This window comes from Thunnus albacares, chromosome 6, assembly GCF_914725855.1.
Source record: "Thunnus albacares chromosome 6, fThuAlb1.1, whole genome shotgun sequence".
Classification (NCBI taxonomy): Eukaryota; Metazoa; Chordata; class Actinopteri; order Scombriformes; family Scombridae; genus Thunnus; species Thunnus albacares.
Window position 1 is genome coordinate 29884044 of NC_058111.1, and position 19335 is coordinate 29903378.

The 19335-nt window shown below is 38.8% G+C and overlaps 1 protein-coding gene across 4 annotated transcripts in view; it reads right to left on the reverse strand.

Annotated features, from left to right (window-relative positions):
* LOC122983737 (chloride channel protein 2-like) overlaps positions 1–19335 on the reverse strand; it is a 162579-nt gene that overhangs the window by 11556 nt on the left and 131688 nt on the right. For 2 of the 4 annotated variants that reach the window (XM_044353788.1, XM_044353787.1), the window contains 6 exons: positions 18408–18519; positions 17116–17186; positions 16550–16624; positions 14379–14411; positions 3728–3766; positions 1845–1949 (listed from right to left, as the gene is read on the reverse strand). In XM_044353788.1, the coding sequence (XP_044209723.1) occupies positions 1845–1949; positions 3728–3766; positions 14379–14411; positions 16550–16624; positions 17116–17186; positions 18408–18519 (435 nt within the window). The remainder of the gene's footprint in view (positions 1–1844; positions 1950–3727; positions 3767–14378; positions 14412–16549; positions 16625–17115; positions 17187–18407; positions 18520–19335) is intronic. The other 2 variants (XM_044353789.1, XM_044353791.1) reach the window with 2 other exon arrangements.

The window sequence follows — 19335 nt, forward strand, 5'->3', positions numbered from 1 at the left end:
TGCTGCGATACAGCCTCCATTTCACTGTCGCTTCTGTGCTGAATATCTACAACAACAGCTTCAAGAGTCCTTTTTTTTTGATGAAAATGTACACAGTCAGTCTTGTTACCCACTACCTCAAATGAACTAATGTGTGGCAGCAGCCCTGGGCCAAAACCCAGACAACAGTGACTGAAGAAACATATTCTCATGTAAATATTCAGAGAAAACAGATTTGTCTGTTCCAAAAGGGCCCGCAGACAAACACAGACAACAAGAGTAAACAGCATGGGATAAATGGAAGCTAGATCCAGAGAGCAGGGCAGGGATGTAGAGAGAATAACTTCAGTCACACACACACACACACACACACACAGAAACACACATGCCGGCATACAGCACGGGCAGTGGCGGCGGGCGGGCGGTGTTTAATATGCTGAAGGAGATTGTGCGTGGTATTGGCTTTTGGCAGTGTGCAGCGGAGGGAGGGGAAAGAGATGGATTGGTGCAGGATCCCTCTCTTAAATGTTTAAAAAGTATTCACACAGAGCCCAGAGGATGAGGGAGGGAGAGAGAGAGAGAAGGTAGCGTTATGAATGGAGGACATTAGGCGCTGCCACAGCCACTGGCAAACCACAAAGAGTGAGGGTGTGTGTGTGTGTGTTTGTGTGCGTATGCTTGGTAGGAAGTGAGTTTCAACACTGAAATGTGTTTTGTGTGTGCGCTGGTCTCTTCCAGCGTTTGTGACGGTGCCGCAATAAGAAAACTAAATCAACACGAGCTCTAAAGAGCTAAAGCTCTCTTCTTTACTTAATCTTCTCTTTCTCCTTCACGCAGTAGGGGAGACTTGGCTTGAGTGTGAGGTGTTTGCATGCTTCTTCAATGTCACTACACACAACGGGACCATCAGTAGTATCTGCAGTGCTGGAACTGGTGGCACTTCACTTTCCAAGAGCTTCTGTTTGTATTGTGGAATGAAGCTGGCGTCACACTGGTACTTGAATGACAAAGACTAAAGCATAAAAGAAAACTTTTCCATTCCCGGAGAACAAAATGCTGAAGATTTATGAATTTCCTAATCATAGAATCCTTTGTTTTCCTTTTATGACTCGTTTCCGCCCACAGGACACTAGCAATGTGTAGGACTTACACAGACTGCAACTGCTAATACTACAGTATGAAATGTTAATTGTGGTCATTTTCAAAAATAATCTAGGCACAATGCACAGCAGAGTATACAAGGGAGCCCTGAAAATGTGGCTTCATTGTAAGTATTTAGTTATTAAAAGTTTAACACTCAAAACCTCCTGATTGGTCCTCAGAAGTATGTGACATCACCAATATGATGTCTGCTTACGTTCAAAGCAGTCTGTCAGTTCAAAAATGTATTAAATCCTTTAAAACTTTATGTCAAAAGTCATTGCAAGGGTCTAAAGATCAACAGTAGTTCATTTGTCCAGATTGAGGAGAGACCCCCCCCCCAAAAAAAAGGTATTCAGGTTTAAAGGGTTAATTGGCTATGCAGGTAAATTTTGTTTCTTACAGAAGTCAGTGGTGAATTTTTTTGATGATCTTTAACAAAGTCCATTCTGTCTCATTTAGTGTGTTTACCAGTGACTAAAAATCATAACTTGTAACTTACAGACGGTTATGGAGCTTGTTTTCTTCTTTGACATTATTACTATTTTTAGGACGGTTTTATGACTTTCAGTGCATTATTTTGATCACGTAAATCAATAAATAAGTGGCAATGCACTTGTTCATATAATTCTTCATCCTTCATAATTATTGTGCAAGGATACATAATTGTGCTCTAATATGAGAATCACACAGAGGTTGAACAACAGCTGGATCTACAATCAGACCTTATGCAGCGACGTGCGCTCCACCAGCTGGAACGGGGCGGGGTCGATCTTGCAGTTGTTGAAGTTGACCTGCTCATCAAGCTGATTCTCTTCCCACTCTGCAATCTGTAGAGCACACAAAGGAGGAGGGAGTGGAGTGATGAGAATTAAACAACATCACTGAAGAACTGCCAACAAAATGAGGAACAAAAAAAGAAGAAGCTACCCTAAAGGGCCCACCCATAAAGTTTTTGACTGTCTGACTGGGAATCTTGGAGTGACAGCATGCTTAATAGATGCTGCTAACAGACCATGCCTTTATGTGTGCTGTCAGTCACTAATCAGAAGACAAAGGCATCAAATAATACCATACCACCTCCTGACAAATCACCTCCCTCTGATAGACAATCAATGGACCGGGCAATGTGCTGAATGACTCTATAAATCATATGAGACCTACAACGATGGACGGCGAGGAAGGTGAATGGCGAACAAGGAAGGGAGAGGTAGTGAGACGCGATGACAAGGCAGACGTATGAGAAGTGAGCGATGAGTGATTCCGAGAGGAAAAAGAGGGGATAGAGGGAGAAATTGAGAGGAATATGAGGCTGACAGAGAGGAAATGAGAGGTGCTGTTGATGGATGAATTATGAATGATGTCATATCCAAAAATATAAGAGTCCAGGGTAATCGGCCTGTCTGGGGATATTGAGTAATCTGAAAAGTAGAGTCTGTCAGAACGTGATGTCATCAAGTGCAAGCTGAGATTCAGCTTAGACAAATATAGTCAAATATAGACCGACACCAAGAATCCAAAGTTTTCTGGTACAGTAGCTGGTATTAAAGGATAACATTGGTGATATTTTATAATTTTCTTATTGCTAAAAAATCTCATAAAAAGACAAAAACCTACAATTAACTGATCCTACAGTACTAACTAGAATTGTTTGTGTATCCAAAGCCTGATATATCTTATTCCTCTGTGGCATAGAGGTCTATTATTGTTCAAAAACTAATAAAGGTACATCGATGAGCCTGACTGCACTGCACTGCACTGCATTGGCTATTTTGTCCTGTCTGAGTAACATTTACTGAAAACTACAGTGCCAAGCTGTTTTAACAAATTAGTCAGCCCTTTTTAAAAATGGAACTATGAGCTTCGTGCCACAGACAAGGCAGGAAAGCATTGAAAGAAGAATATATTTTGGATGTTGGTCTTTTCATGAGATGTGTTGATAGTAAATATAAATAAAATATAGAAAAGTGTCAGTCTTGTCCTTTAATACCTATAAATGTGGCAATTTTCAAGCCCCACCAAAAAAATCAATCAAAACTCCTCACTGACTTTCAGCTTTGATGAGTGAATATAATTGGCTTCTTTAAAGCAGGGTGACCCAGGCTATTGTTTCAGTGGCAGGGTACATTTTGAAATACATTAGGCCCTTAAAGAAAGTATTTAAAGTGCAGTATTAAATAGCATTGCACTTCCATGAGATTGGGGGACATGTGAAACAGAAAAAAAAAGAAAAAGACCCTTCCTACCTGGCAAATGCCTGTGCCTTGAAAACTCAATGTGCTCGATTTGGAAACCTGGCTTTCTGTTAAAAATTGTAATCTCCAAGCCCATGTTGTTCTGGTTGATGTCACTTCTTACATTTGGCAGATCTTGCTCTAAGTGTAAAATCTGTAGTTTTCCTTTAATAAACAATCAAAAAAAATCATAAAATGTGCAAAGAAAATAGCATTTATATACAAGACTTGACTAACTTCTTTGTCCAGAGGTTGTAGTTAATCTCTGAGGGAGGGTAAGGTTTAACTGTATGAGCTGTTTTCATCTCTGAGCTTGTGATCTCTTAATGCTGCATTCTAATTGGTTTTAAGTTTTGTGCAGCTGCCCGTCTCACCTCTCTGATGGTCATGTCATCCTCCACATCTCCATCGTCCTGCAAAGAGGAAAGAATAGGAGAGCTGTCAGTAAAGAATTTACAGTATCATGAAGAAACCCAAATAGTACAACACAAATACACAAGCAGTGATGGGATGGTAAACAAATGATACATAAACAATGGCGTCCAGTGTGTTATCATCTCAATAAACACTTGTTTGTACTTTTCAACTGTACCAATGGGTCAAATGACACACTGAAAACACATAATCACCCAAGCATCCCATCATAAGCTTTATACTGCACTGCCGTCTTGAGACAGATGGACAGAAATGGAATGAGTGACTAAAGGAACGACTACAGTACATTTAATGAGTGCGGGGGATGTGATGTATGAGATGTCAGAGCAGATGATCATTATAATGATGGATCTGCGGCGCGCTCAGACCTCACGGCTCATAACTGACAGACTGACGCTGCCGACGCTGTTTGACAATCTAGAATCAAACTAGCAACTCCGTGCTTTGCAGAGACGCACTCGGGGTACTGTAGAGGGCTGGGTGATGGAAATGTACACCTGAGTGTGTGAGAATGTTCCTGCAGGGTGTGTATGCAGCTCCTGTGTGTGTGTGTGTGTGAGTGTGTGTGATGGGCTGTGAAATACGATTTCAAAGTGTTTAGTCATGTGCTTGAGTACAAGTATTTACTTTCGCAGGATTGAGCGAAGGAGAACATGTGTGTGTGTAAGAGAGAGAGGAAGGCAAAGTGAAGTGTGACCCGGGGGCTGATGGGAGCCCTGAGCTCATTTATCCTTATCGCTGTGGTGGCCGACCTGTCGGTAACCCTAGCAACTGTTGCCGCGGGGTAGAAAGAGGTGCCCTACTGTAGCATTATGCAAGCAAAGGCCAGACGTGCCTGGAGTTGATGAGACAAACCAAACACACACACACACACACACAGCACTTTATCTCTGCTGTCTCACTGATCATTCTGCTTGTCACACAACACAAGGGCACTCTGAATGTCGCCAAGACACACTGTTGTTTGAAAAGGTAATATGTAAACTAAAAAAAAGATGTGGAGATTAAATTGTTTGTGTGTGTGCGTGCGCGTGTGTTTGCAGAGGAAGGTGGGTTTTTTTGAGAGTGAGTAAGGTGCGATTGTGCATGCAAAATAGGTACTTTTAGAAAGATTAGCTGCTCTATTAAGAGAGCAAATTACAGCTTCTGGATACATGAGTTAGGCAGAATTGGTGTGTGTACGTGTGCGTGTGTCTGTGTGTGAGGTGGGAGAGTTAACATTGTGAGTCTATGGCGACTGACAGTGAAATCAGAGGAAGAGTGTGGGCATATTCAAATGAGATTTGGATGAGCGCACGCATGTGTGTGTGTGCGCGCGTGTGGGTGCAGATATGTGAGAGGCAATGAGACCCCAGAGTGCTGACAATGGGCCAATGAAGCTGTATTGCTTGGTGTGCTGTTTCTGTGACCAGACAAAGATTAGAAAGGTTCATTGCTCTTCCTCTCCCTCCCTGTTCCTGCAGTGATCCATCTTTACTTCCATCCAGCAACCCGATCACTGAATCAGTGGCAACCATCCAAGACTGGGTCAGTGGGGGAACACACACAATCTAACATCAGAGACAGCTGGATGAAACACACAAACTTATTAGGATTATGTAGTCAGCTAAAGTGTATAATGAAGAGGTTTTCATGGTAGTTTATAAAAAGGACAGTTCATCTAACTGCAGCCTTCCCTCCAGAATACTCCTTCTTTCATCAGCCTCGACTACAGTAGATGAAAGGGGTGCTGATCAGGTAGCTTTCTTTAAATTTCTATTTTGTCTTGTAAATCCAAAATCTGCTTCTGGTTTAATCATCCAAATCTCTAAAAAACATAGCTTCTCAATTACCTCTAGTGGTGTCTTTACCTTGTGAGACAGCTGGATTCACAAGATCACAACATCACGTGAGAATCCATCTTGTCAAGTTATGTGCTTGTGTCTGAACCATCAACGGTTCAGACCAATCAGCATCCTATGAGGATTCTTGTGTGATCATGTGATCTCATGATCTCGTGAATCCAGCTGCCTCGCAAGGTAATATGGTGATAGAAAGATGGTTCATCCAATCACCTGCCAAGCACTTTTTGAAAGTGCCCGTCCTTTTCCAAATGGTTTGTAAGGACGACTTCAAACCATCTGACGTGTCAGGTTAGTGGTATCTGGCCATATAGAAAGTTTTTGTTTTATGAAGCCAGGTTTTAAAAATATACTCATCTGGAAATTCTGCCATCACCCCAGTACAATGGAAGCGAATAAAATTTTTGAGAAGGATTGCTTAAAGTGATCACAAGAGTGGCACCCACACAGCAACAACAACAAAAAGAGTAGATCATCAAACTCTGAGAGGCTTGTGTTAATATTCTTTCAACGTTCATGTTTATTAAAGAGGAACTCCAGCAATTTCACACATCAATGTCCATTTTCAGGTGTTGGGGAGTATTACTGCAGGCTATATAAAAAGGGTTTTTTTTTTTTTTTTTAGCTCTTTTTAGACTATAAGTTTAAAAATTTAAAAAAAAATCATGTTGATGATTATGTGGAGTTAGAAAGAAGTGAGGTTACCAGACCTCTGTAGCCCACTCCTCATCTCTGCTGGAGGATAGCAGCTCCAGGATACATTAGCTGCTACTAACATAACACACCTGAATCTCTGAACCAAACTGTTAGTGGTCAGGTTGCATTATGGGTAATGTAGGTGCCAAGTTTTGTCAAGAAGAAAGAGTGCAAACAACACATTTTGGCACAGACTTTGTGTGTTTTGCTGTGTAGAATTTAATTTGTGGTGCCCAAAGCATTTGAAAATGACCTTTGAAAAAACTCTCCAAAACTAGTGTCCTGTCTTTGGTGTTCCAGTGTAAACAGTTCACAGTAAGGAAATGGCACTCAAATTCTTCAAACACACACTTAATTTCATTCATCTCCATTCTATTGGGATGGCAGCAGAAATCTGAGAGACAGATAACTCAAAACCTTTGGGAAATTAAAACGCAACCATCTGCATGGCTAGATACCACTGCTGGTAAATGTAAACAATTTTGGTCAACTGACTTTAAATCATTTGTCCTTGAAGCCAGATAGGATCAGTTTTTAATATTAGGTCACTATAATGTATATTAGCTTTTACTCTGTCCATATTGCTGCAAGGACAACACATGTCATCTCTGACTTTCATGTAATGTAACAACCTCCAGCAAGCAATCTTGTGGGTCCTGTTCTCTGTCGTCTGAGTAGCTTTTTAATTGGTAAAGTAATGACAAAAGACATTACAAAGTTTGTCTCTCAGGCTTATACTCATTGTAATGATGTGTGTTGTTTATCTAGACGACTGCCTCCACCAGAAACTAAATGGTGCAAGAGGGAAACATTGCAACCATAATTACTTATCACTCACGTGCAGACAATTAGCTGCTGATTTCCTTGCTAGTGACGCTCACTTTGCTTATTGCTTTCAAATTCTATTACTGCCCTATTTGTGTATCTGATAAGATTGTGGAGACTAACACAATTGTGAAACAACATCGTTAATGACTTTGTTCAAACTACAATGGTGTGAACAATAATAATGCTGCGCTATGATGCAGTCGCAACAGAATTGGAGACAGGTGACATTGGTGGTTAGTTAGTCTTACCAATTCACAGCACTACGGTGGTGACTGTAGCTAGTGACTGTCCTCATTGTTTGTTAAACTCCCTAGATGATTTACTGCATGTTGAATACATGAGAATAAGTCCGTGAGAATGATACCAAGATCTTTTTAATATTTTAAGTCCTTCCACTGATACTCTGAAACCTGCAAATCCTCCACCTGAATGATATCAAGCATCCAATCAGTTCAACCTCAAAAAAAACAAATTACAGTCAGTATGTCACACTCATATCCTCTAGATAACTTCACTCTCTCTGCAGATCTCTTCTGTGTTGCCTGAAATTATTCAGGAAATGAAAACTTCATCCTGTCCCCTGAATATTCCTCCTGTCAGATACCTGGACAATTTTAATAGAGTCTGAACTTATATTCAACCTATTCTGAAAGGAATAACACTTGACCCTAATGATTTTAATAATTACTGTACCTTTTTCCAAAATTCCCCTCTTTTGCTAAGGTTCTTGAAACAAATTGACTTTTACAATAATCTCCTTTCTCCTTCAGGAATGAGAAGTGGCTGTTTGAAAGGTTTGAGTCAGATTCTGTCAGATTTAATCTTCTGCTACTCTATCAGCCAATGTTGGAAACCAGTTATTACTTGTACTCTTAAACTTAAACATGGTATTTAACATAATAATTAACCATTCTATCCTCTTGGACTGTCTTGAGCATTGGGTTAGCATGGAGTCCAACTTCTAGCACAGGATCTTCCGTATTGTCCTCAGTGATCTTTACTATTCCACATTGCTTGGCCCTATTTTATTCTCCATTTACATACCACGTTTAGCTCATCTCATCTGGATTGGATTGCATCACCTATTTGCAAATCACAATCACTAAGTTTGTGTGTAAAGTCCTTCCTAAGTTCTTAGTAACAACTAACTGGTTACAAAGTAGTAATTTATCAAGTAGCACCATTAAAACCTAAGCAATATCTTAGCTAGTAACGACTTCTGTTGCTATGAGCCATCTGTAGCGCGGTCCAATCAAAAACAATTACCTTTATAAACAGGGAGTCAAAGTAAAACTAACTGTCAATGCTTTGTAAATGTAGGTATATTACTCAGTTTTAATTATATATGCTTACATAGAGAAATGTGTGTTATGAGTTAGTAGTATCCCTGAGGTTCTGAATGAGTGGGAAACATCCCAACTAATAGTCTGATGTTACTAGCATTATATTTTGTAATTTGAAGTACATTGTTAATTTTGTGAGAAGTAGTTCTCTCTTCCCAGTTTACATTAGTATTAAACAACAGTGTCAGGTCAGATTTTTCCGCCATTACTTCTTCTACCCTCCCTCTGATGGGGTAATATATTAGCAAGCTAACAGTAGTTTTGTCAAGTAGCTACACAACAGTAACACCTGGCAGTTACTGGGTGTAAATGTTTAGTAACAGCTCATTTCTATGTTAGAAATAGTTTGTGTGGTGCAGTTTTAATTTGGCTGGCTCTTTTGCTAACAATGACATTACAACCAGGCTAAGTTTGAACTTATGAACAGCTAGTGCAACTAGCTCCTGGAAAACAAAACACTGACTTTCATTTTTATGCAGATGACACTATGATATATTTTAGCCAATGGAACGAAAGAAACTGCATTTTCTTCCTAACTGCAAACTGGTCATTTATGTTCCTGGATTTTCTGCAGCTTGATGGAGGCTCCAGATGTCACAGCAACTTAGCTCATTATCTCACTGCATCACTGATAATCGTGAAAGTTTGAAGTTATTTTTCGTAATAATATTGGGTAAACACATCAAACCAGTTGTGCAAATCTGTTTCTTTCAGCTTGAGAAAATTGCAAAGAATAAATCATTTCTCTCAAGTCATTCATGCTTTCCTTTACAGCCATCTTTACATTTTTTACAAAATGTAGCCACCAGAGTGGTAACAGGCTCTAAGATCTTCTGTTATTTCTCTATCATTTTCTGTGATTGCTGACAAAAGTGGACAACTGACAATATGCATATCTGTTTAACACAAAAAGGTTTCGACCAGTTTCTTTGCTTGTTTTTGTCCCTGGGCCTTGTTTTCTCTGCCTCTCCACAGAGGGTGATACTGATGCAGTGGAGTGTGAACAGCCAAACAGCTACTCAGAATTCAATTTAGGTAGGGCAGCTGAGAAAGAGGGCTCATTACACACACACACACACATACACACACACACACAGCCCATTGTTAAGATGACAAGAGGACACACATTCTGTCATCTCTCTCTTGCGTCATGTGTGCATTTGTGTTACCATGTAAGTGTGTAAATATAAGAAAGAAAGAAAGAAAGAAAGAAAGAAAGAAAGAAAGAAAGAAAGAAAGACACACATCCCCCAATGATCTGAAGAAGCAAAAGAAAAAACTCAAAAGAAATGAAGAGGGAGAAGCCAGGTGCCAAAAAAACTGAGCCCACAAGCCATCATAAATAAAGCATGGAGGCATTACGAAGACGCAAGAAGGGGGAAAAATAATGAGAAAAACAGCGAGGAGAGACTGAGAGGCTGGGCGGCATCATTTCTCTCAAACAGACTACTGATGTCATTTACCCTGCATCAATATTTCACAGCCTAGATGGAGGGGAGGAAAGGGGATCAGGGGGAGGTGTGAGGGCTTTAGAAAAGTCGTAAAGATGGACGAAGAGCGTGAAGCAGAGCTGCAGAGATTAAACCAGATCCAGAAACAAAGACTTAAAGAAGAAAAGCACTGCGAGAGTGGGACTGATGGAAAGGGAGGGGAGAAGTAATAACTTAATTTCTCTTCCGCCGCGGGGGTGTACTCTCAAGGTTTGGGAAAAAATACATTTGATAAATTTGTTTGTCCATATCCGTGCTCAGGCCCACGGAGCCTCGACAGATTCGGAGCAACACTGTAATCAGCATCAGCCTCCGCCATGTGCACTTATACACTGTTGAATGTTAATAATAACTCCTGATGACAGGGGAAACAAGCCCACAGGCTTACTGTACTGTACTGCACACACGCCAAGTGTTACAGGGGTTCATTACTAATTAGCTCACTGCGAGGCAATAATGACTAACATGCTTCTAGGCCCACTTAACACATCCAAAAATGCACTGTGCTAATAATGTACCATCTGTCTCAGCACTGACCATACAATATGCTTCTCATGGGTACACTTAACAAATCCTTGTGTTTTGTTAAATTACTACCAGCAGTGGCAGCTGAGGGCCGCTGGAAACTTGATTAGTGTCCACAAATTAATGCTTAAAATTATAGAGATGTATAGGCAGAGCTGTTTACATGAGGATAAAAGTGCCGAAATAAAAAACTGGAATAGAAAACGTATTACTGTACAACAGCTTTCAAGTAAACTATTTTAAGAGATTGATTTGGTCCAAAAGTATTTCATGTGCAAGCTGTCTCTTTCTTATTAAGATGTGTTTAAATGTATGACTAGCTGAGAAGAAAATGAATGAATGTGTGTGACTGCAGCAAAGTTTCATGCACTTATCTAGTGTATTACAAACATGGGTATTTCAAAGTGTTGAAAATCAACTTCAGTTCAAAATAATCATATAAAAATAATATCAAAATCAGCTTTGAAAAGACAACATGTGTAACGTGTGTGTACTCATAGCATGCAAACTTGTTTTCATGTCATTAAAAAACCCAATTAAAATATACACTGCAGACACATGGTAACAGACCATATGTAATCTTAAACTTTTAAATTCAATTAAATTGGGAACTTCCTTTTAGCTCTTCAAACACAAATATAAAAATTCAGATATTCAGAATTTAGATATTCTTATTCAAATATTAGAAGTGAGTTAATCTTAGTTTTTAGATCTTTTTCAGAGAAATTTGTTGAAAGACAGAATGTTCCTTACAAAATGCCATGTACATCATTACTTCTCATTATCTATTCAAGATTGTATTTATTTGTTTTTTATTTTATTTCCTCTCTGAGTGGGTCTCTATGCTGAGTTTGTACAAAGCTTACATTAAAAATGTAAAAATTTCTGACTCAAAAGAAGAAAAAAGCTGCAAGAAATCCAAGATAAAAAGAAAATATGAACATAAATTACTGCGATATTACTCCAATTCAGAGAGATACTACCAGATGATCACTGTGTTTGGTGAAATATGTTGGTGGTGCAATGTTCACTTAACAGATTATCAAATGGTGAATTTGCACCAGATTAAAAGATCAAACAACCTCTGCAATTGTTACAAATCACATGAGGTCCCCGTGTAATACTGAGTGAATAAGTCTTTGTTTTGCTGGAGGTGCCAAGAAACTCTTCACTGTCCCTGAACCCTCACTACACTGTACCTATTAACTAACAAGCTTAGAGGGAAACTTATATAAACTGGTATTTTTCAACCTAGACCCTATTTTCTCATCTTTTTGTGTCTAAGTGACTGATGGGGGCAACAATTTTTGAAATTGGTTCAGTATTGAGCGAGAGTGCGAAATCAGTCGAAATGTCGAAATTCACCAAATATTCAGCCATGACAGATGAGTTGGAGAGAGGAGTGCCGGGAGGAGTTTGTTGTGTTGGAGTACAGAAAGTGTAGCTTAGTTTTATCTAAAAGATTTTCAAAGTCATGGCTGAATATTTAGCCGATTTCCACAACAACTCAACTTTCGCAAGATTTCAGAGCGAGACTTCTCCTTGAGCGAGATGTGGTTAGACACAACCACAAACAGACCAGAACAAGCGAAAGGTAAAGAAGAAAGTTTTATTTCTCGTTTTATTTTCCCATAATGTTGTTACACACAAAAAACAAGCACTTTCAGTGGATGTACACTGACAGGACGCTATCGCCCCACCAGATTATACTGCAGTCTGTTTAGCGGCTGCCGGCTGAAGTGCTCTTGCTCAATACTGGACTGATTTCAAAAAATTTTGTCCCCATTACTCACTTAGACACAAAATGACAGTAAAATAGGGTCCACATTGATAAATAACGGAGTTTCCCATTAAATTAAAGGCCATTTCTAAAGAATGATGCAGACATACTGTTGTATATCAATAACAAAGTTTTTTAAATGCTGACCTTTAATGTAGCACACCATCAGGACAATCAATGTGATTTTAAACTTCTAACTCAGTGCAAACGAGCTGTTCTTTCCCAGACATTGCCTCAAAAACACAGACGACGTAATGAACTGTACGTCTGCTGCAAATGTGAGAAGCTAGTACACTATGTTTGGATTAATCTTTTTCATTACTACAGTTGAAGAAATGTATTTCGTCATTCATATCAGACTAAAGTTCCTCTGGTGTAATATAGTCTCCGCTGTCTTTTACTGCCACACAACTCAACATGAGCACTGTGGTGTCATAGTGTGAAATTCATGCCTGAGGGTTCAACATTTTACGCCACCAAATGAAGAAAACAGTCCCAGTGTGCCTCCTTTGTTACTAATTTTGTATTTTTGTAGAGTTCCTCCAGGCAAGTCTTACATCTGTTGTGTAATTGGGCAGCATGGACTGTGTTAAGGCACCAATGTGCTGGATTTTGGGACCATTTTTTGTGGTATTTCATAACTGAAACTGGTCATTTCAGAAAACAGCACAGCCGGATATTACAAAAATCACACTGGATTTGGTGCAGGGCCTGAAAGCCCTTTGAAATACATTGGAGGAATTTTATGGGAAAAGTGTATAATTTGAGAACACAGCCTTTACTTATCAACAAGATTAAGATTTCGCAGTATCATTTATCAACTGTGTACTACGGGTTTACACACAGGCCTTGGAGCGATAGATGAAGAATGACCTGACGCTACTCTGTGCTTGTGAATGATTGAAAATGTGTACAGACTTCAATAATTGTCACTGACATGTGAAACTAATGGAGCCCCTTAAGTGCCTCAAGTATAAATCATTAATAGTGTTAATAGAGTTACACAGACACAATACTCACTGAGAGTCATAAGGAGAAATGGTGTGTTCTTGCATTTTATTTATATTCAAATGATGTGGGGACAAATAAACATTTCCATGAAGGTTTGTGCATGCAGACCTGGCAACTTTGCTTTGATAGGAATTGTTTTTTGAGATAACAATAGTTCAAATACTTGAGAATCTTTTGTCTTTTATTGTAAAATTTTGTTTCTCAGCAAACCAATATAACATTTTTGACTGTCTGCTATTGAAATCAAAGAACTATCTAACAATCTAATCTCTGAACTATCAATCAAAGCAGTCCAAACAAAGACTCCTGATTTGCTACCTTTTAAAGTGAATGTTAGATGTGGTACAACTGCAAAGTCAATGAAAAAACAAATGGGCTTGAATAGACAAAAAGTTTGCTCTAGGCAGTGCAAACTGATGCAAAGATGAGTCTGTGCCAGCTGAACGTGTTTTTTTTTTTTAAAAAGAGGTTATCCAGAGGCTGCAGGACTACAGAGACAAGAAGAGAAAGAGCCGAGACCGAAGGAAAAAAGAAATAAATAACAGAAATAACTTCAGAGTTTCAACCATCACAATACTGTGGTTCCTGTCTCTCTATACTGTACTACAATCACATAAAGGCAAAACTACCTTAACTCCTCCCCCTTCATGTCATTGGCAAATGACACCTTTATGCCATTCTAGATACAACAGGACAACTTATACTTCTGTTTCTGTACTTTCTGTATGGTTCAGTGGCACTGAATCAGTAGAAACATGTGGCAACAACAGCTGTGAGATTGCCAAAAAGAATAAACCATAAGGATCCACTGTGTGAGTTAGTAATCAAGTTAAATTCGCCTTTCTATCTTAATGGAATTCTTTATACAGTAACAAATTCTTCAAACTGAAATCTAATAAGATGACTGCACTAAAAAGAAAACCATAATGTAAAACTTACATTACATACATTGGTCTTAGTGGGTCATTTAGATTTATAAGCTCTTGGAAGATAGAGCAAAAACTTTGGAAATGTCAAACAGTAATTATTGTATTGATATTCAAAATGTTTAAAAGAAATGTGGATGACATGCTCACCCCAAGTAAACTCTTTAAGTTGGCTGGTGGTTCCTAGTGAATGGAATGACATTATATGTGGTGAGAGACAAACAATCTTATGATATTAGATTTGCATAATTGAAGTTTTGGATTCGGACAGATTATTAATGAATCATCAAAACTGACAGACAAACATCAAATGTGTGAACGTATTTTGTCTAAATGCATGATCATGTGATGCTTAAAGATGTTTGATTCCTCGAAATTGATGTTGTCTGATCATTTGTCATGCAGCGCTGGATGATTTTGTTTCGTGGAATCATTTTTCTCAATTCATAATCAGATGCTTGTTTCATTGATTGACATGCATCGCTGCTGGAGCGTATGCGGTCGCTGGTAATTGGACAGCAGGCTACATCCCAGTTTAGCGGGGATATTTTCCAATACCTCACAGGACTTCTCATGCATCATCATTTCATCTGAGCTGTTGTTGAAACGCTGTCGTTCAAATACCTGCCTGTTCCTAATGAAGAGATATGATGCTCCTATCCTGATATTTAACGCTGCATGCACAGAGGAGCTCGCCCGCACCCTCCCTCCCCCTGTATGTTTAACTCACGGTATACCGGGGCCACTTTTATCAATTACAACAAAAGCGATGGGACTTTGGGTCATTCCAGGAGCGGAGTGATGCCCGCTCTGGGAGGCGGTCACTGATTGGACGCCTCGGATGACACAGCTGATGATGGAGAACACTGCATGCTCGGTTTAACAGCCTCATCCTTGTAGACCACTTGACCACATCTTGAACACAACTTGATTATAAGATGACAGTGGTTGGACCATAATGTCACCAGGTGAAAACTGCTTTCTAGAGTTTTGCAACAGGTCTGAGAAAAGCTAAATTTCATTTCATTTTCTGAAGCTCTCTGAAACTCAAGAAATACCTAAAATGTGCAAAAAGCTGTTAAAAACTACAGCTAACTAAAGTTAAAAATATCCTAAAAAAGGCTGTAGAATAAAAAGGATATCGAAACAAAAGGGTTTAGGGTCCAATTTTTGATTTAACCCAAAGCATTAAGAATTTAAGAATTAAATACAATATTATGAAATAAATGATCATAGGAATAAATACAGACAAAATATATAATGTAACCATGACACTGTGAAATAATTAAAAAAAAATTAAACTCTGCTGAGGATTTCATCCTGTTCATTTCCACAATAACATATAACAGTAATTCATTGTTTTTATTTCACAATGCCCATTTTTTAAAAAGGCTGGACTGAGTTTTAAATAAAATAATTGAATTGAATTAAATAAAAATGTCCCACAATAAACTTTTTTTCTATTGAAAAACTCAAAACTTGAAATTGAGAGAGATGAAATAACTCTCAATCTTAATCAATTAAGATTAAAATAAGTAAAAATTAGCAATTAAATGGTTACATTGCATATTTAGTTTGCATTCATCTCTATGATTTTTTTCATAATGTCTTATATACTGTATTTATTACATTTGAAACTTTGGGTCCCAACAGCTGATTGTTATACTTTAGCAGGAGTTGTGGTTTTATCCTTTTTATTTGCCTTTACTAATAAGCTCCATATAATATAAGGGATCTGTCAGTACACTCACTTTTTATTGGCAAAAAATTAAACTCAAATATAAACTACATTCAACATTTTAAGTATAACTGTGCTTTTAAAGCTTTAAATACAAATATTTCAAATGAAATGTTTGAGATGTTTGAGATGTTTAAATCCACTGATTATCGGATCTTTCAAACTGTCAAGTTTTTGTTTGTAGAAAAAATTGACGAGTCTGAAATGTTCTAATTCTACAAGTTGCCATTTAGCAGGAGTGGTATTTCAGTGGTCAAGTGTTCTCCATAACCTCTACTTACCACTGGACCAATGAAAACAGGTTAAGCTGCATGGATCCTAGGCCTAGCCAATCATTTAAGCAACTACAGACAGTGACAGGTCAGTAGACAGGGTTACAGGTTGGACAAGGAAGAGGGTGTTCAACACTTTTAGGCACGATGGCACAGACGGGCTTTGGCTCAGCCTTGCCCAGATCTAAGTCCATCGGCATTAGGGATTAGCCCTGGAATGGAATGGCGGGAAGACAATTGGTTGATTGGCTGATGAACCTGTTGCCGGGCGGATTCCAGGCATTTGGGTAGCCCTGATCGGTGGCTCTTACCACGACGGATATCCGGACTCGTTTGGACGGCCTCCTGTGCTCAGGAGACGTGGGGCTCTCCATGTTGTTGTTTTTCTTACGGCGACCAGAGACAAGCACACAACATTAACAACAACAACCTCAACGTCAGATTGACTTTGCCAAAAAAACTTTCTGGCAATGCCACTCTACGTGACCAAACTTCACTGCAAAGCTGGGAGAAAAAATACACTGAATATATTTCTATGAAACAAGTCATTTGTAGGGTGGTGCAAGAGTGGAGAAATATTTCTTTAAAGCCTTGCAGGATGCAAGCCTGAGACAAAGTAAAAAAGGTTCTATACTGAGGTCGACTGAGATGCTGTGTGTGTGTGTGTTTGTGTGGGAGGTACTGTACTGCGGAGTGTGAAGGACTGTATGTGAGAGATAGCATAGGACTGTGTGCGTGTACAGAATGTGTGAGGGACAGGATGTGAGCCAGTGTGTGTGTGTGTTTGTGTGTGTATGTGTGTGTGTGTGTGTGTGTGTGTGTGTGTGTGTGTGTGAGGGGGCGTTTTGGGGTGTATTCGAGGACATGGCTCTCTCACCTCCATGCCTTCTGTGTCTGGACTGGCGCAGAACAGGTTCTTCAAAGCAATGCCTGAATTATCGTGTGGGCCTGAAACAGAGACAGAGAATCAAAACCACTGGAACAATCAGATTTCCTTGTTCTTCAACTGTTAAATTAAATTCCTTCTGTTTGCAGAGCACCTAATCTTGCGTTTAAAGAAGCATTACAATAGCTGCATCCTTTGCAAAAATTCTGTCAAACTTGAGCCTTGACTGGGAATCTGGATAGGACCAAGGTATTGATTTTACTAGAAAAAAATATATACATAATTAGGACAATCTATATGCAACTTCAATATGGATGTGAAGGATATCAAAAGCACTAGAAGGAGGATTTTCTATGCCATGAAAAAATTTACAGACCCACCTAGACCAACTGGCTAAAAATATACAAATCCATTACTGAACTAATTTAATTAATTAAATACAGTGCAAACACACACAGAAGAACCTCTTGTACTAAAGCTTCACAGGCTTCAGTTTATGGGAAGCATCAGGTTACAGTTTGTTAAGATGTTGTAGTGTACAGGTGAAATGGTTTTAACAGTACACGGCCTGAGCACAGCAACAGTCACAGACAAAGAAAAGTACATCAACCACTCAACCTATATGACGAAAACTCAAAGTATAGACAATACTGAGAGGCAGATTATTGGGCTCTGTGAGCGACCAGAAACTAAATACAGATTGTTAGAAAAAAATAAATTCAATATTTACTTCACTGATTTTTATTTGATGTCTTTTCTTGTATGGTTCTTCTATTAAACTGTATCTCATCACATACAAATTTCATACATTTCCTTTATAATTACCTCTTTGAATACAGTAATCTATGTAATAATGTGCAAACTATTTAAGTCTTTTTTCACATGCTGAATTAAATTTAAATAGCAAACCTTTTACAAGTTTATTTGGTAATATTGTTCTTAATTATGCATTATGGTTTTTATGATTATTAACATTATGGTTTTCATGTTGTTGTATTCAAAAGCAAATTTAAATTGGAGGGTTTGAAAGGCATGCACTGTGATGAGAAAAAGTAGAGTTTGGCAAACAGATAGTGTAGTCAGCGAGTGCTTAAATAGTTTTTTCATCATCAGAGAGAGACTACGAGTTGTTAATACTGTTACAAGAGTTTAGAGACAGAAGCCATTAACAACACTCTTTCCGGATCTATTCAATCTCCTTTTTCTTTTGGATTGCCTCATCTGTCTAGTGTTTGGAAACTCTCTGATGTGTGTGTGTGTGTGTAGGTGAGTGTGTGTCTTACTGGTGGGGATCTCAGTAGGTCGCTCCACCACAGAGGGTCTCTTCAGAGCGGGTTTAAGGGGCTTCTGAGGAGTTGGACGAGTAGGACTGAAGGATGACTCCTCAGTAGAGATCTACACACACACACACACACACACACATATATAGATAAGAAACGGCACTCAAAGCTCCCAAAACCCAATCCTGCTTAAGAGATCGACTCCTCTCTCTCGTCCTGCAGACTCATTAGACAAATGGATGTACTTGTAGGGAGTGATGAGATGGAGAGAAATCAAAAGGGGGAACAAGTCCAACCTAAAAGAGAAAGCACAGGGAAAGAGAAAAAGAACCCAGTGGGAGCTGAGAGCTTAAAGAAGGGCTGATATAACATTAAATGACTTCAGTGACTTTCTATGCTGGCTTTTCCATGACCTAAAAAATACTTTGGTTCGGTTGCATTAATGTCTTTCTGAAGTGGCTGAACATAAAATGTTTCACAGATCAGATGCTGTGTGAAACAAGTTGGAAAATATATTCAGTTACGACTCTGTGATGTGACCCATTTGTAAAATCATTAACATTCCTGATAAACTGGGCTGATACAGTCTCTTAATTAAATATTGGACATCAGCTAGCTGGAGTTTCTTTAATTCTTTTCCTGTGCAGATATATTTCAGCCCCCCCGCCCCCTTTGTGGAGTAATTCCTAAATTAAAGACTAAAATGTTAAATATAATATCTGCTTCCAGTGAGTAACAGTAGTGGGAGACCCTACATTTAAGAACATTCATTATTCTTGTTTTAAGGAAGGGGAATAGTGTCTGTTAACCTTTAAAAACCCTGAGTCAAACCTTGTGAAACACATATCATACTGTAACAATATTCTATCAGTTGAAAGGCACTGATAAAAGCAGCACAGGATGGAATGGGAAAAGTGGAAGAAAAAGGGGA